General features: G+C 41.7%; 1 protein-coding gene across 7 annotated transcripts in view; it reads right to left on the reverse strand.

The window, feature by feature from the left end:
- Positions 1–17,652, reverse strand: part of LOC132406257 (ELAV-like protein 1) — a 54,643-nt gene that overhangs the window by 18,467 nt on the left and 18,524 nt on the right. For all 7 annotated transcript variants that reach the window (XR_009516119.1, XR_009516117.1, XR_009516118.1 and 4 more), the window contains exons 3-5: positions 10,483–10,586; positions 2,135–2,288; positions 1,126–1,351 (exon numbers count right to left, since the gene is read on the reverse strand). Coding sequence is in view for 1 of the 7 variants with exons in the window: in XM_059991648.1 (XP_059847631.1) it covers positions 1,126–1,351; positions 2,135–2,288; positions 10,483–10,586 (484 nt within the window). In the remaining 6 variants the exon portion in view is untranslated. The remainder of the gene's footprint in view (positions 1–1,125; positions 1,352–2,134; positions 2,289–10,482; positions 10,587–17,652) is intronic.

Below are 17,652 nucleotides of genomic sequence, written 5' to 3' on the forward strand. Positions count from 1 at the left end.
CATCTGAAAATTAATAGTTTATGTAATTGTTTCTCCCCAACCCCATTCTCTCTCATAAACGAAACCTTAATGACTGGGGCTGTAACTATTTATTTATTTACTTACTTACTTACTTGGCTATACAGCGTGGAACAAGCCCTTCTGGCACAATGAGGTGCAATGCCCAGCAACCCACCTATTTAACTCCAGCTTAATTATGGGATAATTTACTATGACCAATTAACCTACTAACCAGTACATCTTTGGAACGTGGAAGAGAATTGGTGCATCTGGAGGAAACCCATATGCTCACGAGTAAGATGTACAAGCTTCTTATAGGCAGCATCAGAATTGAACTTTGAACTCTCGATACCCTGCAATAATGAGCTGTAACAGTGTGCCCTAACCGCTGTGCTACTGTGGCACCCTAAGTTAACCAAACTATTCAACATTACCTAAAACAATTAGATGATCTACGAGATCAGGGAAGAAAAAAAGACCTATATCTTTTAATAACTTCCGAATTACCAATGTAAAATTAAACTCATAAAAATTTCACTATAACACATTCCTCCAAATTTTCAGGAAGTCCCAGACACAGTAGCAAATTAAATAATTTCTTTCCTCCATGGTTGCAGAGACAATTTAAAAAAAAGAAAAATAAAGTGGGGTAAAAAGGAAAACAGTGGATGTGGCATGACCTCCAAACTGCAAAGCTGCAATGGCCCCATTTAAACCAAATTCAATAATCTATATGATTGTGGGGAACAAAGAATTTAGCCTTTTTAGTCCACTTAATTGGATAACCTTTCCTCAAAGGACACTGCACTACTAACTCATCAGAAATTAATCAACCTTACCAATTACAGCTATCTTGTTTCTATCACTTATTTTCAATAAGAATCAAAGAGTTCATGAGAAATATTACTGTAAAATCAATTAAAATCCAATAAGTTAATCAAGTTCTAAATTGGTACCAAATGAAAAGGAAATAAGTAAATGGCCAAATACATTAACCATCAGAGTTGCACAAAGAAATCTTAAAGGACATTTGAAATCTATAAGAGGACATATATAGTCATCCATGGTACTCTGCTTCTTTCCAAAAATACAGAATTGGCATCTGCTTGAATGAAAGTAATATACCTGAATCTCTGTGCCTGATGGTGCAATGGTCCTGGAAACCGCCTTGCTGGTGAATGATACAGCTGTGCCAGCAGAGATGCATTTGTTTTCTGATTAGGATTGGCTGCAAGTTTTACCGTAATTGGCTCAACAGCACCTGGTGGTTTATGCCCATTCAAATTGTTAATAGCTTCATCTGCTTCAGATTTCCTGTCAAAACGAATAAAAGCCACTCCTCTGGACATACCTGAAAGAGACAAGCATATTAAATTAAATACTGAATTATTTAGGTTGCCAGTAATCCATTCAACTTCAATTTATAAATGCAGTTGATGTGTTCCGGTATACAAATATCATTGTTGTGTTGGTTTTACAAAAACATTCAAAGTGGCATTACTGAAAAGCCTCCCGGCAAATTATTGGAATCCGATTAGCAAGCATATAGAATCTATCATAAAAAGTTTACAGACCATTTCAACTGTTTTAAAGTCAAAGATACAAATTATTAATTCAATTTAGTAATGAAACATAGGACTTAACCAGTGACTCCTTTCCCAGCGGAATTACGGTACCATATCTCTACAAACATGATGATTGAAGCTTGATGGTTTATTCAATACCTTGTTGGGCTTGTGTAGCCACACCTGCTTTTCTTGACTCAGAAGCAGGGTTATAAGGTAATTTAATCAGGTACAGCCCTTTCACCACCTTGCAGCTATTCTTGGGATATCAAGACCAAAAAAATCCAGATTACGATGACCTTAAGTGAAGATAGGCACCTAACTGTTAAATAACCAAACTATTTTCTTCAAACAGATTATACTGTCACCCCCTCCCAGGCCCTTCTTCTGCAAAACCTGAACAAGGTTGGATTCAAGTTGTGCTCTAATTTCATATTTTGAAAATCTTAACAAACCATCTGTTTATAGAGTCTACAGTTTAACCCAATACCATTAATTTACAAACATGACCAACACACAAGTTTGGAAATATTCCTTTTATCATTGAAGAAAATGTAAATATCACCCACCCGTGACTTGGTCAACAAGGACACGAGATGTAATGATGCGACCATAACGTCCAAATAACTGCTCCAAATCCTTCTGGGTCATTGTCTTTGGTAGCCCACTCACATAAAGGTTTGCATCTTTGATGCTGTCAGAGCTTGGTCGGGCATATGAAACCTTTCAAATAGATAAAAGAAAAATCATATCAATTGCCTATATGGGCAGTTAACCATGGTAACTATAGTATAATACAAGTACCTATTTGAACTTGTCCTCACAAATCTTCTTGTTATAGATGCATCTTCTCATGACAGTTCTAGTTGGAGTGAACAGCACACAATTCTTCAACAGTGAAATCCTGTCTTCACAGTGAAAGCACAGTTAATTGTATTGTGTGATAGTACCACCATGCTTAATGGGGCATCCTACAAACAGATTAGCATCAAGGACTAGGCACCTAGGCAGCATAGCTGGCTGGTGGTGTAGTGGCATCCACACTGGACTTCAGGGTGAGTGGTCTCACGTTTGAATCCGGCCGGCTCTTTGCACACTTTCCATCTGTGCTGGATTGAGCATTGAGCTAGCAACTCGATCCCGTAATAAAGACAAATGCTAAAAAAAAACAACAAGGTTGCCGCCCGATGCACCACAAGGCGTGGAGAGGAACTTGCAGCCAATTCTAATCAAAGGAATTACTATGTAGTGTAGCAGGTCATCAGCCACATCAGAATGGCACTAACCACAATCTGCAACCTCATTGGCCAGCAAACCTTATACCCTATAATCACCATCAAGCTAGGCTATCACCCCGACTCCTTGAAGAAGCACAGGAGGGCATGCCAGGAAAAGCAGCAGACATATCTCAAAATGAAGAAGCAACCTGGTAAACCGAAGAACTGTAAGTTTGCCCAACAACAAACACTGCGCAATAGATCAGCAGTTCCCGACCCTTTTTATGCCATGGACCACTACCACTAACCAAGGGGTCCATGGACCCCAGGTCTGGACTCCGACCCCACCCCTGGACATAAGAGAAAGCATTTGCAAGAATCTTCAGACAGAAGTGCCAAGTGATAATGCATATCAGCCTCAATCAGTGTTCCCCCACAGGATAGATGCCAATCTTCAGCCAATTTGATTCACTACATGTGAGATCAAGAAATGGCAAAAGGTAATGGATAGAAACATAGCCTATGGGCCTTGAAAACATTCCCACTATGGTACTAAAGACACTCCATAACTTGCTGTGCCCTTAGTCAAGCTGTTGTATTGCAGCTATATTAGCATATAGCCAATGTAGAGAATTGCATAGCTCTGCCCTGTCCTCAAGAGACATGTCAGATTCAGTTTATTGTCATTTAGAAACCACAAATGCAATGCAGTTAAAAAATGAGACAACGTTCCTCCAGAATGATATCACAAAAGCATATGACAAAACAGACTACACCAGAAAATCCACATAACATTTGGCAATCCCCAATCCAGAGTCCGGACAGGCTGCTGCATATTAATATCGCGCTACCGTCTTAGCACGTTCCCTGGACAGGAGCTCCAAAGCCACCAGACAAACAAGACCAAAAACTACAAAACCATATAGTTACAACAGTGCAAACAATAGCATAATTGATAAAAAAACAGACTATGGGCACAGTAAAAGTAGTCCAAAGATGTTAAAGGACTATAAGTTCAAAAGAAATCACCACACAGTTTCCACAAGTCCCCAGGGTCCCGCCAGACTCGCCATCCCACAACGGCGGCAGAAGGGAATACCCCGGCTATGGACTTCCACGGCGCCGCCCAACTCAGCCTCGCAGACACAGCACACACAGAAAGCGACCTGATCACAGCGGACTCCGAGTTCGTCAAACCGAGCCGACTACCATCCCCTCCGGCACAGCTTCTCCGAGCGTATTAAGACAGCCCCACCAACGGCTATCGGCAACTCGACCCCGAGGACTGGGGGCCTGTTCTTCCCAGCAGAGTTCCAAACCTCATAGAAGCAGCAGCAACGAAGAAGGTCTTCCTGGAGATTTCCCGATGTTCCTCCGTGCTCCCGCGTCCGTTTTCAATCGATTATGATTGCGCACGGCACCCCACTTCACAAATAACAGATAATCAGCTCCGAAATGGCCGCTGCAAGCTCTGTTGCGCCGCCATCTTGGAATCAATAATAATCATGTCAAATCCAACCTGGCCAATTCCCAACCCATCTGTCTACTCTAGGTCATCAGCAAGGTAACGGAAGAAATAACTGATAAAGGAATTCACTCAGATAAGACTAGTTTGAGTTCACCAATATCACTAAGCTCCTGACCTCATTACAGCTGTTGTCAAAGCATGGACAAAGTTGTTGAACTCCACAAATGAAACAAGATTAATATCCCTTAATTTCAAGGCAGCATTTGATTGAGTATGACATCAAGAAGACCTAGCTAAACTGAAGTCAACCGGAATCAGGGAAAAACCACATTGGAAAGAACGGGAAGATTGTTGTGGTGGGGTATGTCATTCATCTCAGTCACAGGACATCTCAGCAATTCCCTCTTCGGGTAGTGTCTTAAGTGCAACATTCTGAGCTGCATCAATTACTTCCCTTTAAGATTTGAAGAACGTTTAGTGATGATTGCACAACATTTAGTATCATTCCCAGGTCCTGAAATAATGAAGCAGCCTACAGCAAATACAGCATGACACAGAGATTATTGAGGCAGGCTGACAGTGGCAAGTAAAATTTATGTCACACAAGTGTCAAGGAAAGATAATAGCTAACAGAAAATCCAGCTATTATTCCCTTTCATTAAATCAAATTACATCACTGAATACCCTCTGTCAATATCCTGGGGGATACCACTGAGCCGAAACTGAACTAGTATAGCCATATACAAAATGCGACTGCAAAAGATGGCTTTAGACTAGGAATCGAGGTGAGTAACTCACCGAACTTCTCAAAGCCTGTCCACACATCTACAAGGCTGGTCAGGAGTATGATGGAATACTTACCACTTGCCTAGATGAGTAGACCTTCAGCAAAAAGCAAGCTCAAACCTTTGAGGACAGAGAATCCTGTTTGATAAAACATCCATTCCACAATCATTCAATCACTCCAGCACCACCAGTTTGTACCATCTACAGGATGCACCGTAGTAACAATCAAGACTCCTTAGACAGCACCTTCTAAACCACTATTTCTACAAACTAGAAGGACAAAAGTCAGTAAAAGTACTATCAAGATGTTGCCCTCCAAGACACACAGCATTATTACTATAGCTATTCCTTCACTGTCTCTGAGTTAAGATACTGGACGTTCCTCCCTAATAGCATCATAGGGACACCCACATACCAAGGAAAGCAGAGGTTCAAGAAAATAGCTCACCACCACTATTTCAAGGATAGGCAAATAAATACCAGTTCAGTCTGCACAGCCCATCGCCCTTATATGAATAAAAACTAAGAAACACTGACACAGTCATATAACTAGTTGAAAAATAGTTATCCCGAGCTTGGGATCTGCTGGGAGACCATATTCTTAACTGCAAAGCATTTATTTCTACCATTATTACGAACACAAACCTATGAGGCATCATTAAAATACATTAAAACAACATGTTAGTTTCACATGCAAGTTTTCCTATTGATTACAACAATACTTTAAATAAACCTTAGTAATGTAATGAATATTAAACAAACAAAAAAAAACTATAGAAGCTCAAAGCCTAAAATAGTGGTGTCAGTGGTTTAAGAAAACAGTTCACCACCAACTTCACAAGTGCAGCTAAGGCCAGACAATTAAATGCTAGGTCAAACTGTGAAGCCTGGGTTCTTCAAATGAATGTGTTACTAAAACTGGCCAGTTCTACTATTTATCTAAAGCTGGAAATCTCAACAATATTCCAGAAGGATGTTCAATATTCAGGATTTCCAATATTCCAACAACATTTGGAGACAAATAATGAGGTGTTGTTCTTCAAGCTTGTGTTGGGGCACATTATAGTAGTACAAGAAGCCACAGACAAAATAGGTTAAAGGAGTGGGATGGAAGATTAAAGTGGTAGACAGTTGAAAGCTCAGTTACTCCTGAAGACTGAAGGTAGATACTCCACCTAGTGATCAGCCAATCTGTATTTTACTTCTCCAAGTGAATCACTACTTCACTTGAAGACTATTTGGGTTTATGGATAGTAAGAAAGGAAGAAATTAAAGGGCAAAGGTTACATCTCTTGCAAGTTCACAAGTGTGGGCAATAAAATAAGGAGTGAGTGGTGAGAGCAGGAGAATCAAGAATGATCTCATTGCAATGTGAAAAGGGGAGGAGATGGGGAAGGTGTGTCTTGAAATGTAATACAGTTACAGCTGGCCAAAATTGCAGATAATTGAATACAAAGATATTTACTAACACACTTAATGATATAATTGCCACTGTGGCTATATTTACAGGAGAATATCTTTTTGAAAAATTTGGATAATTCAATCAGCATTTCATTTGGTTTTACCATATGCGCACTAGTGCAGTTAGCATCTCCCAATCCCACATCCTATTTTCTCCACCTATTACAAAGAAGGATTTTGCTACTGATCAAGGCTTTAACTCACTTTCACCAAGAATCCTGGCTACGTGGTTGTGCTTGAACTTCAACTATTTTATTTATTAAGGGCCACACAAAAAATAAAACATGGAAGTGTAAACTTTTACACCTATCTAGTCATCAACAAGGAATTCAGCTGAACAGATCAAAGTTTTTTAAAAAAAAAAGTTATTTTATCTCTGTGAGGGCAACAACGCATTGTGATTTTGGCAACTTATCTACAATAAGAGGATAAACCATCCACAGAATAATACCACAATTACAAAGAGGAAACGGGGGGGGGGGGGGGGGGGGGGTAGGTGGTGGAGCTGAGGAAGAGCAGGATTTAAAGCTCATCATCATGAGGTTGAGAATTAATTTATTCCCCTCCAGTCCTGTAGCTTCTGATGTGGCAGCTCAGGCATGTGCACAGCCCAGACTCTACAACATGTAGGTCAGGTTAGTGGAGTGGAGGATAGTTGAGCGATTTCCATCATTTTTTTAAAATTCGTATGTACCACTGAAGAGGCTCCAGATATTTGGTATCTCCTTATTCATAACACTGTCATAGGTTAGGAGTTCTCACAGTCAATAAAGAAATCGACTCCTTTCCCACTCGTCTCCAATAGTGACACCCTTAAAGTATTTTCTTATCCTAGAAATGTTTAGTTTGGAGTTTGGTGTGCTTGTTTTGGGTGCCTTGTATCTGCTGAATAGATGATGCCTGCCATTTGCAGATAGATGAGCACAAACAGATTTGCAGTAAAAGGCATATTCATCTGGGGAAATGCAAGCTTCTGAAGGTTTTTGCACAGAAAGATCTTCTTAGCTAGAGATGACAAACAACATGAAGACTCCCAATCAACAGAAGCCACATGTTGCCCACCGTTCAGATTTCTCCAAAATTCACCATTAGCACTTGTGAAGGAGACTCTTGCTTTCTCCACCAGAACGTGTTTTGATGAGAATGAACATGTTGCCCAGGAGCTAATGTTCAAGCCTTTTATGGATTAGAAACTTCACATGACTCAATGGCACCTTTGCAAAGAGGCCCAACAAAAAAAACTTGCAACCTCAGAAAAGATGGTGGATGCAAGAATGCATCTAGCAATAAGCTATAACAATCTGTATGGATTCCTACATGTTACGAAGACCAGAATTAATTCAAACACACAAGGGCCTGTCCTGCTGAACCAAGATAAAAGAGCTTATCAAGGAGAGTGAAACAATCAGCAACCACTGGCAAAAATATCCCCAAATGCACCAGATAAAATATTTGCCAATAAACTCTCACTACTATAAAATGACCAATGAGTTAGAAAATAATAGTATTTTTCAGCAAGTAGTATAATTTCTATAATATGGCAGAAGAAATAATTATACAATTATATAACCTTATCTGCATCACCAAAGAAGTCAGAGAATCTTAGTAATGCCATTGTCATGGCCATATTCAGGACAGAATCCAAACTGATTATGAAAAGTACAGGAGGGCCCTTGCTATCTGTCACAGGAAAAGTCACTGCAACAACATTGCTCTGCCTAGTGGTCAAATAGCTATTGAGTGGCAGTGCGAATTCTTCAAGAGGTACAAAGAAGCCACTTCTGAGACAATCTGAATAAAATGCAGGGAACAGCATCAAATACTAGAGAGCCTTTCTTAACCTTACAAAAGATTTTTGTGACACCGCCCAAAGGGGAGTTCCCAATTTGACAGTACACAATTCACTACCTTTCTGCATCTATTCTACAATGACAGGCAAGCTCTGATTTTATCCAGCAGGAATACCACGTAGAATGAGATCAAGCAACACGTCAGTACTCCAACCCTCTCCTCAATCTTCCATATCATAATTTTCCACTTCACTTCCAAAAACTGTTCAATAGTATGCAACTAATCCACAGGATGAATGGAAAACTACCAATTTCATCAGGTCCTCTTTTAAACTGTTAGACCATAATACATAGGAACAGAATTAGGTTATTCAGCCCATAGAGTCTGCTCCGCCATTCCATCATGGCTGCTCCTGACTCCCACTCAACCCCATCCACCTGCCTTGCCTCCATATCCTGTGATGGTCTGGCCGATCAGGAAACAATCAATATTCGTCTTAAATATATGCAGGTACTTAGCCTCCAGCACAGTCTGTGGCAGAGCATTCCACAGATTTACTACTTTCTGGCTAAAAAAATCCCTCCTTACCTCTGTTCTAAAGGTTCACTCCTGAATTTTGAGGCTGTGTCCTCTAGACCTGGACATCTCCACCACAGGAAGCACCCTATGCACATCCACCAAGTGGATTCCCCCCAACTCCCACATTCGTCTAAATTCCAGTGAGTACAGGCCCAAACCTGCCAAGTGCTCAAATGTTAACCCCTTCATTCCTGGAATCAACCTCGTGAACCTCCTCTGAACTCTCTCCATTGAGAACACATCCTTTCTGAGATATGGGGCCCAAAACTGTTGAAAGTACTCAACAAAGTGTGGCTCAGCATTATCTCGAACAAAGGTCACTCTCATTTCAGCTATCCAGCTGTAGTATGCAGGTGACTTCTGCCTGTATACACATTTGGAGGCTGCCACTGTAGGCTTTTTATTGAATGCTTCACTGAACACCCATAAGGCAAAGAGTGTGTACCAATCTTACTCACTGCACTCTACTACTGCTTAGCAACTGTAGTTTTCACCAAGCTCTGGCATCTCAGGCTGTCTGTTCCTTAAGGACTGTCTGTATAGAGTGCATATTCTCCCAGTGACCACAGAAGTTTCCTCTAGGACAGGGGTCGGCAACCCGCGGCTCCGGAGCCGCATGCGACCCTTTCATCTGTGCTGCGGCTCCCCTTGGTTGGTTAGTTTTTGAAATGTAATTCGGAATTTGAAGATTATGGTGATCTTGTACAATCTAAATAAAACGTTGTGGCGACCTCATTTCCTGGCACATCTGAACCGGCTCACAATTAACCACCGTTCCAGCTGAGGGAGATAGCCTACGGGGTTTGTGAGTACGTGTCTTTTGGAGCATCCGCGCCCACGGGGGGGGGGGGGGGGGGGTGGGTTGAGGGAAGCTTTAAAGCAAGGCTGTTCAGTTCAAATAAAATTATCTTTGACTGCAGTGTCATTATTTTAGCGCTGCGTGTTGCACACCGCTACAACGTGTTTTTTATCGCTATTAATATACGTCACCACTGCACGATTTCTTTTAATTTTTCGACCCAAAGTAGGCTAACTATGGAGTAACCTTCAACCCAACGTCTTTTTTTCGGAGTTCAAAATGTTTTTGTTGCATGCAGAAATGTAATTTCATTTTCTCTGCAGGAGATCATCAATTTCATAAATGCAACACATTATAGTTTGTTTATACATAGCATAAAGGCAAAAAAAAAACCGTTGTATGCAGTGTTATTTCATTTTAAATGTCAAACGGATTTTGTGGCTCCCAGTGTTTTCTTTTCGGTGGGAAATGGGTCCATATGGCTCTTTCAGTGGTAAAGGTTGCCGACCCCTGCTCTAGGAGCTCCTGCTTCCTTCATAGATGTGCTGGTTGCCAAGTGTAAATTACCTCAAATGTGAGAGGGAGAACCAGAAGGGATGTCAATAGGGACACAAAGAAAAATTATAGGGAAACACTTAAGGTAATAAAATTACCTTGAGAGCTGGCAAAAATTCAATGACTGGAATGGCCTTTTATATCATTAGGAAATATGAAAACAATAAAAGTACACAATGAGTCCCTGGGAAATACAGATCATTTCCCAAACTTTGCGGGTCAATACCTCAACATATAAATAATGTTGCTTTGAGATCTTACCTTTATAGTTTTTGATTGCAGCCTCAGACCATTAAGTGTATTAATAGCTCTCTCTGCATCTTTAGCATCCACATAATTCACAAACCCATATCCGAGGCTGTGACCTATTTCAAACAAAGTGTTGTCAGCAACATCCCAGTTAATATTTCTTTAGCATTATCTTTCATACTTCCAGTTTTCATTTAAATTTGCCAACTGTTTTATGTGAAAATAACTGCTTACATAAACAGGTGTACTACCAACTATAATTTTCACAAAATCCGCTGTCCATTTTGTTAATAATTCCTAAGCATGCATTGCATAAAAAATCCACTGATGAAAATACAACATCTAAATAAAACTCAGGAGTTGAGGAATAAGAGACTGGTAGAGTGATGCAGCTTTCTCATTCAACACTAATTTTTTTAATAAAAAGCCTGCCTAGAGCAGGAGTCAAAAGACTACGCATTATATGTTTCCTTGGGGGTTTTCTTTTCTTTTCCAAGCAACTACAGATAAAAATTTTAAGCAAAATCAGCAGTATGGTAAAACTGAAAAAAAAATTGCACTAAATTTCAAATATAGATCTATATTAAGTGTAACTCATAATCCATCCTCAGACCGAATTGAAACTGCAATATAAACACATTGTTAGATCTATCTTCAGCAGTATATTACTAATTTCTACACTTTGCTCCGCATTTTTTGTTCAAGTAGCTGATTGTCACATCGGATACAATAGACTGACCCTTCTGAACATCAGAAAGATGGTATTTACCCACAATGTGCCGCCTTTCCTATACTGGGAACCCCTGCTTGCATGATCCATGGGAGACTCATCTCTTACACTGCCACTACCTCGGAAGTGCCGGAGGCAAGGAAGAAGAGCCGGCATCCTGGTGAGGCTGAGACGGCATGTAAATCTGCTGCCCCTCCCAAGTATGCTCCTGGCTAACTTTCAGTCCCTCAACAACAAGCTGTGCGAACTGAGAGCCAGAATCTCCTATCAGCGGGAAATAAAGGAATGCAATGTTTTGTGCTTCATGGAGACCTGACTGATGGAGGAGATACTGGACCATACTATTGAGCACTCTGGGTTCTCCCTGTTCCGGGTGGACAGGTCAAATAACCTCTCTGGAAGGAGGAGGGGTATGCTTCATGGTCAATAATGCTTGGTGTGACCCCCAGGATGTACATGCTCTCAAATCGTTTAGTTCCCCAGACAGAGAATACCTGGCGCTGCAGTGCAGACCCTACTGGCTGCCAAGAGAGTTCACAGCTGTTATCATTACAGCGGTGTACATTCCGCCACAGGCTGATACTTACCTGGTTCTCAAGAAACAGTATGATGGAGAGTGCACACCCAAAGGCTGCCTTCATTGTCGCCAGTAACTTTGATCAAGTGTTGCGATCAAATGTCTCTCTGAAGTTTTATCAGCACATGCAGGTGAGCACTCGTGGGGATAAGACACTTGATCACTGCTATGCTCGTTCCGTAATGTTTACAAAGCTCTCCTTTGCCCAGCTTTTGGAAAATCTGACCAACCTTCGATTCTGCTTTTGCCAACGTACAAGCAGAAGCTGAAACAAGAGGCGGTCATAGTTAAAACCGTCCACTGATGGTCCAACCAATTGGCCTCCATGCTGCAGAACTGCTTCGATGACGTCGACTGGAATGTCTTCCATGATGAGGATGCTCCCGAGTTCACGGATGGAGTCACGTCCTCCACCTGGAAGTGCATCAACGATGCTGTCCACCAGAAGTTGCTCAGGAGCTTCCCGAACCAGAAACCCTGGATCAATAGTTCAGTGCAAGCAGCACTTAGCATGCGACATAGAGCTTACAATGCCAGCAATCAGTTGGAGTTCAAGAAAAGCAGCTACGATCTGCGCAAAGCTATCAAGGCTGCGAAACAACAATACAGAGACAAGATTGATCAAGATTCATAATGAATAGCACTCATGCCTTGTGGTGAGATTTACATACCATTGCAAACTTCAATGCCAAACGTAGTGGTGCCACCAACATTCCGGCCTCTCTCCCAGATGAGCTCAATCACTTTTACGCTCAATCCAATGTCACTCTGAACCTCCAGGGAAAGCCACGGCTTCAACCTACAACCCGGCCGTCTCTGGTACACAGATGTTTCCAATGAGTGGATGGTCGCAAGGCTGCGGGACCGGGCAGCATCTCAGGGCAATTACTCAGTATGTACGCAGTACAACTGGCAGGTGTGTTTACAGATATTTTTAATCTCTCTCTCTCCCAGCGTAGAGTACCCTCCTGCTTCAAATTATGCACCATTGTCCCTCTACCAAGAAAGAGCAAAGTATCATGTCTGAATGACTAGTGTCCCATTGCACTCACCTCAATAAAAAGCAAATGCTTTGAGAAGCTGTTCAAGGATTACATCTGCAGCTTGCTACAACACAAACTGGATCCCTTACAATTTGCCTACTAACACAACTGACCGACAGATGACGCAATAGCCACTGCCCTACATACTGTCCTTACACATCTGGAGAAGGAGGATGTTTATGTGAGAATGCTGTTCTTGGGACTACAGTTCAGCATTCAACACCATAATTCCATCCAGCCCAACAGGAAGCTCAGAGACCACGGCCTTGAACATGTCTTGTGCAGCTGGATCCTGGACTGCCTGTCGGACAGCCAGCAGGTGGTCAGAGTGGGCACCCTCACCTCCACCCCTCTGACTCTCAACACAGCAGCCCCTCAGGACTGTATGCTCTAATCTGCTAATTAAATTTGCTGACAACACTACATTGATTGGCCCAATCTCCAACAATAACAAGGAGGCCTACAGGGAAGAAGTTATCTCTCTGACAGAGGTGTCAAGAAAATAAACTCTCCCTCAATGTCACAAAAACAAAGGAGCTGGTTATGGATTACAAGAGGAATGGAGACCGGCTAACACCTATTGACATCAATGGATCTGAGATTGAGAGGGTAAACAGCTTTAAATTCTTCGGCATCCACATCACCAAGGACCTCACGTGGTCTGCACACACCAGCCGTGTGGTAAAAAAGGCACAACCGCACCTCTTTCACCTCAGACAGTTGAGGAAGTTTGGTATGGGCCTTCAAATCGTAAGAACTTTCAACAGGGGCACAATTGAAAGCATCCTGATCCACTGCATCACTGCCTGGTATGGGAACTGTGCCTCCCCAATTGCAGGATCCTGCAAAGAGTGGTCCGGACAGCCCAACACATCTGTAGTTGTGAACTTCCCATGTTTCAGGACATTTACAAAGACAGGTGTGAAAAAAGGGCCCGTAGGATCATTGGGGACCTGAGTCACCCTAACCACAAACTGTTCCAGCTGCTACCATCTGGGAAACAGTACCACAGCATAAAAGCCAGAACCAACAGGTTTCAGAACAGCTTCTTCCACCAGGCCATCAGACTGATTAACTCACTCTGATTTGAGTGTATTTCTATGTTACATTGCCTGTTCTATTTACTATAAATTACTATGATTTCACATTTAGACAGAGACATTAACGTGAAGATTTTTTGTTCATCTATGTTAAGGATGTAAGAAATAAAATCAATTCAAATCAGTGTACATTTACTAGAAAAATGACAACACTGGGAAAACACAAAAATACATTGGTTGAAATTTCAACATTTATATCATTAAGTTAGATCTTCATACACATATTTGCTTGCAACTCCTATGGACTAGAATACAGACTGTAAAAAAAATGAACAAACTGACCGCAGCAATGTTGTATATGGGATCATTCATGCTCAGGAAGTGAAAAGGAATGGAATTGTGAAAGGGCACAATATTGAGGGATATTATGATGTAGCATAGGTTCTGAAGGCTGAGCTTCATGCTTTAAGCTGGAGAGGAATTAAGGAAGGAAAGACATAGCTGTCATAGTTCAGATCATAACTAATGACATAGATAGGTCAATAAAAAGGAGGTGCTTCTGTGGTGTCATTAAAAGTTAGCATCCAAATTAAAAAACAGACCTACAAAGATAATAACCTCTGTATTATAACCCAAACCACAAGTAACAATGAGGCAATAAATTCAGAGAGCTGAAGGTATGGCTCAAAGATTGGCACAGGTGAAAGGGACTTCAATGTGGGGTTCTGGCACCTGGTCTGAGGCAGAAGGTGCTGTTCTTTTGGAATGGGTTTCACCTGCATCCTGATGAATCAAATTATAAGAGTGAGTGGGAGTGTGAATGTGATGCTTTCACAGAAGATGCTTTCTTTCTTAGATCAGTAATTTATGATAATGAACCAACAAGTGAACTGTTCAGTTTAAATTAAGTACAGGTGATTCTCAATTTTCACTAATCCTACTGTCTTCAACTTACAAATCAATTTTCTACTATAATAAATAGCATGTCGCATTCCATTCACTGGAATAGTGCACCAGAGCATACATAAGCTTAATTACAAATTATGAAATTTTAATTATAAAGTTTCAGTTAACATTTTTCAGGAACTCGTCCTTTTCATACATTGGATAATGACTATACTGTGCAATGAGAAAGGGTTAATTAATAATTTAATAGTTTTCAGGAGTCTTGCGGTAAGATGTGTTTTTTTTTGGAATTTCTTATTAAGATTAAATCCAACAGTTTGAGGCATGAGGTGTGGCATGGCTAATTGAAAAACTACATTACAAGGAATAGTATACATGCAATGGATAAGATTTAAGTTTATAATTTAAGGGACAAATACCTACTAAAGCTCAGGACTGTGAAAATACTCCAGGGAGAAAAACCCTAGGTTGCTCAACCTTTCCACATTGATAGGTAAAAGGAAAGAATAAGGGTATAAAGTGTTGCGAGAAATACAAGTTTCTAAAGATATGTAAAAAAGGAATATTTAGCAAAAATTAAAACAGGTCTCTTGTAGCAACGTGGGGAATTTATTCTGAGTAAGGAAGTGACTTTATGGAAGTCAGGAAAAATTCCCGGCTGAAGAGAACAGGTTTACATTGAATCAATTGGAACATATTTAACACCAGTAAAACCAGCGTTGAGAAATTTATGAGAATGGAAGTCAATAAATTCCCAATATGTGTCTTAAAATTCGCACAACTTTGAAAGGAGTATAGAGATAGTGGAAGCTTTGGCTACTGTTGCTTTGTAACTCCAAAAACTAATCAAAAGAAAAACACAGTTGCCTGGAAAATAAGTCATTTACTTTTCTCTCTAATGAGGCACGTACATATAAAATGTATGTATGTTGTGGAGTGTGCTGCATTGTGATGTGCAAGGAGAAAACTGGCAAGCTTTTGATTCAGTGTCAGTGTAGTATGTTCTGCTGACAATACTCAGTGTATTCTAAAGACTCTGGACGAACCTTTCTGTCAAGCCAGCTGTAGCTGGGTGGTACAGTGCAGATGCAATGTCTTATTCCGTTTATTTTCAGGAATGACTGAAACTTTTCTGCAACAAACTTTGGACCATTGTCACTAAGAGTTCTGGAACACCAGTCCTGGAGAAGAGGCTTCTCAACATAAAATGTGCGATGCTAGAGTGGAGGCCATTGGGAACACTTCTGACCACTTTGTAGTTGCATCCGCTACTGCCAAGAAATTTGTGCCCATGAATGGTCTAGCAAAATCCAAATGAATTGTCTGCCAGGGCAATGCATACCATTCCCAGGAATGGAGAGGCACTGCTCTTGACCTCTTCTGGATGTGCTGACATCGCAAACATTGCATAGCAAGTTGCTCACAAACAAGAGAAAATCTGCAGTTGCTAGAAATCTAAGCAACACACAAAATGCTGGAGGAACTCAGCAGACCAGGTAGCATCAATGGCAAAGGGTACAATCAACATTTCAGGCCGAGACCCTTCAGCAGAACTGGAGGAAAAAAACACTGAGTACAGTAAAGGGGGGGGGGGGGGGGAAGAGGGAGAAACACAAGGTGATAAGTGAAGCTGGGAAGCTGAATGATGAAAGAGATAGAGGGCTTGAGGAGGGGGAATCTAATAGAAGACAGAAGGCCACGGAAGAAAGAAAAGGGGGGAGGAGTACAAGGCAAGCAAGGAGATAAAATGAAAGAAGGAAAAGGGCATGGGGAATGTTGGGGGGGAGGGGGCATCGAGAAACCGATATTCATGCCAATCAGGTTGGAGGCTAGCCACATGGAATACAAGGTGGTGTTCTCCAACCTGAGTGTGGTCTCACTACAACAGTAAAGGAGGCCATGATAGACACCTCAGAATGGAAATGGAAAGTGGAATTAAAACGGGTGACCTCTGGAAGATCCCACTTCTTTTGGCAGATAGAGCATAGGCGATTAGCGAAGCAGACTCACCGATATACAGGAGGCCACACAAGGAGCACTGGACACAGAATATGACCCCGACACACTCACAGGTGAAATGTGGCCTCACCTGGAAAGATAGGTGGGGGGGGGGTGGAAGATGTGCTCGGTGGTGGGACCCCATAAGTTCTGGAGAATTATGTGCTGGACCTGGAGGCTGGTGGGGTGGTAAGTCAGGACATGAGGAATCGAGAAATCCTATCCCTAAGTAAGGTGGCGGGAGGATGGGCTGAGAGCAGATGCCCGTGAAATAGAAGAGATGCGGTTGAGGACAGCGTTGATGGTGGAAGTAGTAAAGACCTTTTCTTTGAAGGAGGAGACATTTCCATCGTACTGGAATGAAAAGCATCATCCTGAGAGCAGATGCAGCAGAGATGGAGGAAGTAAGAGAAGGGGATGGCGTTTTTACAAGTACCAGGGTGGGAAGAGGTATAGTTCAGGTAGAGTCTGTGGGTTTATACTAGACATCAGTAGATGAGCTTTCTCCATAGATAGTCAGAGAGATTGAAGGGGAGGAAGGTGCTGGAACAGGACCAGGTAAAGTTGAGGGCAGGGTGGAGGTTGGAGGCCAAATCGATGAAGTTGACAAGTTCCAAATGGGTGCAGGAAGCACCGCCAACGCAGTGGTCAATGTACAGTAGGAAAAATGGGGGATGGCCACCAGTGTAGGCTTGGAACACAGTCTGTTCTACGTAGCTGACAAAAAGGCAGGCATAGCTGGGATGTATGCGAGTGCCCATGGCTGCACCTTTTGTTTGAAGGAGAAATTATTGAGAGAGGACAGGTTCTGCTAGATGGAAGACAGTGGTGGTAGAGGGGAACTGGACATCCATTGTAAAGATAAACTGATAGGGGCCAGGGAACCTG

This window comes from Hypanus sabinus, chromosome 16 (assembly GCF_030144855.1).
Source record: "Hypanus sabinus isolate sHypSab1 chromosome 16, sHypSab1.hap1, whole genome shotgun sequence".
Lineage (NCBI taxonomy): Eukaryota > Metazoa > Chordata > Chondrichthyes > Myliobatiformes > Dasyatidae > Hypanus > Hypanus sabinus.